Here is a 5,102-nt window from a genome sequence, read left to right on the forward strand (position 1 = left end):
ACTGGAGGGCGGAAAACGAAGACATGCGGAACCGAGAGCTCCGATGATGCTCGAACGGCGTCGGCGAGCAGAGGGGTTTCTGGGTTTTGCTCCGCTTTGCTTGCTGAGTAGAATGACGGTGGTGGAAGGGCAAGGAAATCGCCGGAAACCGGCAAGGGTCGAGGAACAGTGGCGTTGCACCCTTGGGTTGTCGCGTATAGAGGCTGCCGGCGGTGCATGTCGACGGTAAGGCTAGGGTTATGGTCGGGTTTGGGTGCTACGTCGATTGGTGGAGGCGGTGTGCTGCGTCGTCGATTAGCTCCATTGTTTGTTTCTTGTAATTTTAGAAAGGTATGTACATATGTGTTGATCTTTACATGTGTTTTTTTTTTTTTTGAAAGAAGGTCAATATGGCTGCCTTTAAGCTCATTAATGAAACTGCAGAATACATTGGGGGGAGGACATGAAACCTGAACCCCAAATTACAATATGCATAGAGAGAATATCCCAAGATAATAACGAGAGTCTCAACATGAAGTATGTATTCTAACATGCACCGATTAGCGAATAGTGCATCTCTGGCAATTCTATTCGCTTTACAAAAGTTGTGACATACCGGAAAATAAATGCTTACTCGAAGCCATAATATACTAATAAGATCAGCTTTCCCACTATGTTGCCAGCGAAAAGCAAGTCCCGTAACACTTAGTTTCATTCGAAAAGTAAATCCTGTGATCTTTATCTGTGTTAGAAGTAAGCAGTTATAACTCATGTTTGTATTGTATTCCTACTTGTAATATTGCCATTCCACTTGAACGAGTTCAGAAGCTTTGATGGAAAAAAAAAATAACCAAAATAAATTTATGAAAAAGGCATTAAATGACAATACTATAAAGTATAAACATAACAACTATATAAGGGTGACAAATCATTTAACCCACTCATCAATCTAGTGTTTGTGTCTTTGACCATGGTTTTAGACAAAAAGAGTTTGACTACTTAAACTAATATCTCAAGAGGGTGTTGCATTAATTTGATGGGATATTACAAACTTTTCTTAGATACTTCCTATCTTTATTTATATACAAAAGAGTTCCTAAATTAAAATTCAAGCTCTTGGAAAGCTCCACTTTCCTTTCTTTTTTTTTTCCTTTTCATGAATAAATACGAGGCCACCAAATTATCAATACAACCACATTACTCCTGCCCCATTAAATACGAGACTTTAATTTAGTAGCTCATTGAAGATGATTTCTTGAAAGATGCTAGAGATTTTAATCAAAATAAAATAGTGAACACTTGCACTAGTTTTTTTTGGCTTGATGAAATTGTAAAAAAAAAAAATTCACCTTTGCTTTTCTAATTTCCCAAAAAAAAAAAATTCAATGATTTCTCCAAAGATGCTAGAGATTTGGTAAAATGGTGAACACTTGTCAAAACGTTTTCTTAGTTCATCGACATTGTAGAAGAAAATAATTTACCTTAGTCTTTCTAATTTCCCAAAAAAAAGAAAAACAAAAAGAACCGGAGTGAAATTTTTTGTCGTTTCAGGTATCTCTTAAACGCTGCCTGATGTTGTCGTTCATCATAACCAAGTGTCATGACTAAATTTACCAAAATACCCATGTAGAAATAAAAGGGGGAGATAGCGCGTGCGCTTAACTTCGCGTTCACGGCGGAACTCGCAGAGTCCCCCACTGACCAAGCCCCGAATCCACGTCATCACTGCGGGACCCCACACTCTCAAAACGTTTTTGAAAACCGAAATGCACGACAAATTCATCCCAAATGTCATCCAAAACGAAATCCAAATTGCAGATCCCGCCTCGAGGAAACGTCTTTCCCTCCATCAGACGCCCCCACATGGCGCCACGTGCACTCACTTTTGCATCGGAGCCGTCCGTGCCAGATAATACGGTCAGCTTCCGGGGCAGGAAGGAAACTGGAGGGAGCCGTCGGATGAAGAACGGACGGCTGAGAAGGTGCCCGAAACGTCCCCGGGTAGATCTGGCCGCCTTTAAGAAGCGGCCCTAGGCCTCCTCTCGTTCCTCGCACAGATTAGGGTAAAATCCCCAAACCCTAACCTCTACACATTTCTGCGTCTCTCTTTCTCTCTCGTCCCGTCCCAATCATTGACGGCGCGTGGGATCCATTTGTGGCGCGTGGGGGTCACGCCCGAGCTGATTCATGGTGCCTGATGCTCCGCCTGCATTGAGAATCCTTAGCCGGAGCTCAACTGGAACCCTAGACGGAGCTTTGAATTCTGTACAGTTATGGCGTCCGCCGTCTTAGCGAATCGGAACGAACCCAATTGGCCACAGCAGCCCAGAGGCGGCGGCGGAGGCGGAGGATTCATGGGAAAAGTCCCTTTCTCAAACCCTAACCGTAACAACCCTAACCCTAAGACCAAATTCCAAGCTCCTCCTCATCATCATCATCATCATGCCGCCGATTTCAATGACGAGTCACCGGCCGTGACCCAGACGGCGTCCGACGACGCTTCGTCGATCAACCACCATCGGCGATCGAACACAACGAACACCGCCGCTGCCGATTTCAACCTCATTCAGTCCCAATACGTCAGCTTCAACATCGCGACCTATTCAAGAAAAGAGCTCGTCGAGCTCAAGAATCGCCTTCTCTCTGAGCTCGACCAGATTCGTGTGCTCAAGAATCGAATCGAAGCCGGCGACTTCAACCCCAGGCCGGCCCAGCCCAAAAAGCCCAGCACCACCAAGAAGATTGCCGGCTCGAAGCGGCCCTTGCCGATCGCCCCCGGCAAGGATTCGAACTCCAATTTGAAGCGATCGCATTCGGAGAATGTCAATTTGATGAAGAATTGTGGGCAGATTTTGTCCAAGCTGATGAAGCACAAGCACGCCTGGATCTTCAAAAAGCCTGTTGATGTGGTGACATTGAAGCTTCATGACTACTATGATATAATCAAGCACCCCATGGATCTGGGCACTGTCAAAATGAATCTATCCAAGAATTTGTATTCGACACCATTGGAATTCGCTGCTGATGTGCGATTGACCTTTGAAAATGCCATGCGGTATAATCCCCGAGGCCATGATGTCTACAACTACGCCAATCAGCTTCGCTCTTTGTTTGAGGAGCTCTTCCAGCCCCTGATTGACAAATTGGGGGATGGGTTTGGTGGGGATCGAGTAGCTTCCGATGAGGAGGAATTGCAGGCCAGTTCTTGGAACCATGTTGAGCCTGAGAGGCATCCTCCTCCGCCCAGGAGGGAAGACCCAATGCCCATGAAGATCGATAAGAAGACTGAGGTGGTTCGGCCCCCTCCGGCTCCAACCCCAGCTCCAGTCCCAGCCCCAGTGAGCTCATCAAATCCGCCATTAGCTAATTCTCCAGTGAGGACAAGTTCGCAAGTGAAGGGGCCGCCGCAAGTGAAGCCCTTGAAGCAGCCGAAGCCAAAAGCAAAGGACCCAAACAAGAGGGATATGAGCATGGAGGAGAAGCATAAGCTGGGACTTGGGTTGCAGAGCTTGCCTCAGGAGAAAATGGAGCAAGTTGTGCAGATTATTAGAAAGAGGAATGGGCATTTAAAGCAGGATGGGGATGAGATTGAGCTTGACATTGAGGCTGTCGATACAGAAACCCTTTGGGAGCTTGATCGGCTTGTTACAAATTATAAAAAGATGGTTAGCAAGATTAAGCGTCAAGCACTGATGGGCAACAACAGCAATAGCAACATTGCTTCTAACAGAGGAGGTCAAGAGGTAAATTAGCTGTTCCATTAATTTTGAAGTCGACTTGTAATGGCATTGTGCTTAACATGCAAATTTACCCTGCTTGTACTTATTGGGTATGCCTATGATTTTGTTCATGTAGGAATTGCCTGCTAGTGAGAAAATTGATGTCTCAGCAGCAGAGCCGAAGAGGCCAAAGAAAGGGGAAGTGGGAGATGAAGATGTAGATATTGGTGATGACATGCCAATGAGCAGCTTTCCTCCGGTTGAGATTGAGAAAGATGTTGGGGGCAATGCCAGTAGTGATAATAGTTCAAGCAGCTCCGGCAGTTCAAGCAGTGGCTCCTCCTCATCAAGCGGTATATAAGCACATTACTGAACTTTTGAATTGGCTTCAAAGAAGTTTATTTTTGGTTCTGAAAAGGCAAAACCAAAACCATAAGAGAAATGCTTAAATGTGTGTTTGGTTGGGATGTTTTCAGATTCAGATTCTGGCAGTTCTTCAGGGAGTGACTCGGATGATGATAACGCGCAGTCCTAGTTGTGCATTGCAATTGCAGCCTTGAAGAAGTGCTTTTACGGAAAGACCCATGTGGGAAGCTGGCTGAAGAGAAGAGAAGAATTCCTTGGATGCATGCTTTCTATGTGGGGAAGGGCATTAAATGGTTTTCTGGATTGTGATGATGAGGTATGTAGGAATGCATTTGGCTTCTGTCAATTTCTGTTCTGCTACTGATTAGATCGAATAGAAGATTATGGTGGATGTGGGCTGAGGTTTTCTATCGACTGTGTTGCAGGTTGGAGAAGGGTCTCCGATCAGAACCGAGCAGAAATTTTAGTTTGTGTGGGCATTGGTTGTTTTGCTTGGAGGTGTAAAGAACTATGAAATGAACAAAAAAATTGTTGTAGGTTTGTAGGGGGTAAAATGTAGTGAAACAGAGTAGCGGAGAGCAGAGAGAGTAGTGAGAAGAGAGAAGATTAGAGAGATTGGAAAACACTTTGTACACATTACAAGAGATCAGCAGCAGCTAAGCTAGTACATAAATTTCTCCAAATTCCCTATGCTCGTGTCTTGTTTTGTTTATTTCTTTCTGCTTCTTAGTTACTTGATTGAAGAAGCACAGCACCACCAAGCAGGCCTTTTAATAGCTAAAAAAACTCTACCTTTGTTTTCCCTTTCCTTTAAACAAAGTGATTCTATGCTTCGGTTAACCATATTTTCAAGCAACTTGTTCGTGTTGGAAAGCGTAACGTATAAGCAAAACCCGATTGGTAAAATTGGGAAGAAACAGAAAAATAAAATGCGAGGAAACGAGTGAAGGAAATTATCACTCCCCAGGATCATGAGGTGGAGTGTCAATACCACAAAGAGCAAGATTAAGTTTCTGGTTTGCATATGCACAAATCTCT

At 44.4% G+C, this 5,102-nt stretch overlaps 1 protein-coding gene across 2 annotated transcripts; it reads left to right on the forward strand.

Moving 5' to 3' along the window:
• The first annotated feature begins 2,017 nt into the window (after nucleotides 1–2,017).
• Nucleotides 2,018–4,754, forward strand: LOC133735851 (transcription factor GTE7-like). Of its 2 annotated transcripts, XR_009859286.1 has the most exons (4): nucleotides 2,018–3,722; nucleotides 3,835–4,051; nucleotides 4,175–4,380; nucleotides 4,490–4,754. XR_009859286.1 is itself a non-coding variant. In XM_062163280.1 (3 exons), the coding sequence occupies exons 1-3, from the start codon at nucleotides 2,253–2,255 to the stop codon at nucleotides 4,231–4,233; spliced, it is 1,746 nt and encodes a 581-aa protein (XP_062019264.1). In that variant the 5' UTR covers nucleotides 2,018–2,252; the 3' UTR covers nucleotides 4,234–4,472. The 2 variants fall into 2 exon arrangements, 1 of the variants encoding a protein (XP_062019264.1); XM_062163280.1 differs by lacking the exon at nucleotides 4,490–4,754 and having other exon boundaries at nucleotides 4,175–4,472.
• The last annotated feature ends 348 nt before the right edge of the window (nucleotides 4,755–5,102 follow it).

This window comes from Rosa rugosa, chromosome 3, assembly GCF_958449725.1.
Source record: "Rosa rugosa chromosome 3, drRosRugo1.1, whole genome shotgun sequence".
NCBI classification, from domain to species: Eukaryota; Viridiplantae; Streptophyta; class Magnoliopsida; order Rosales; family Rosaceae; genus Rosa; species Rosa rugosa.

Bases quoted from the DNA above. Each gene is read 5' to 3' on its own strand.
- LOC133735851 (XM_062163280.1), top strand. From the start codon at position 2,253: ATGGCGTCCGCCGTCTTAGCGAATCGGAACGAACCCAATTGGCCACAG. The intron at 3,723-3,834 runs GTAAATTAGCTG...TTGTTCATGTAG, and splicing joins CTAACAGAGGAGGTCAAGAG to GAATTGCCTGCTAGTGAGAA. The intron at 4,052-4,174 runs GTATATAAGCAC...GGATGTTTTCAG, and splicing joins TGGCTCCTCCTCATCAAGCG to ATTCAGATTCTGGCAGTTCT.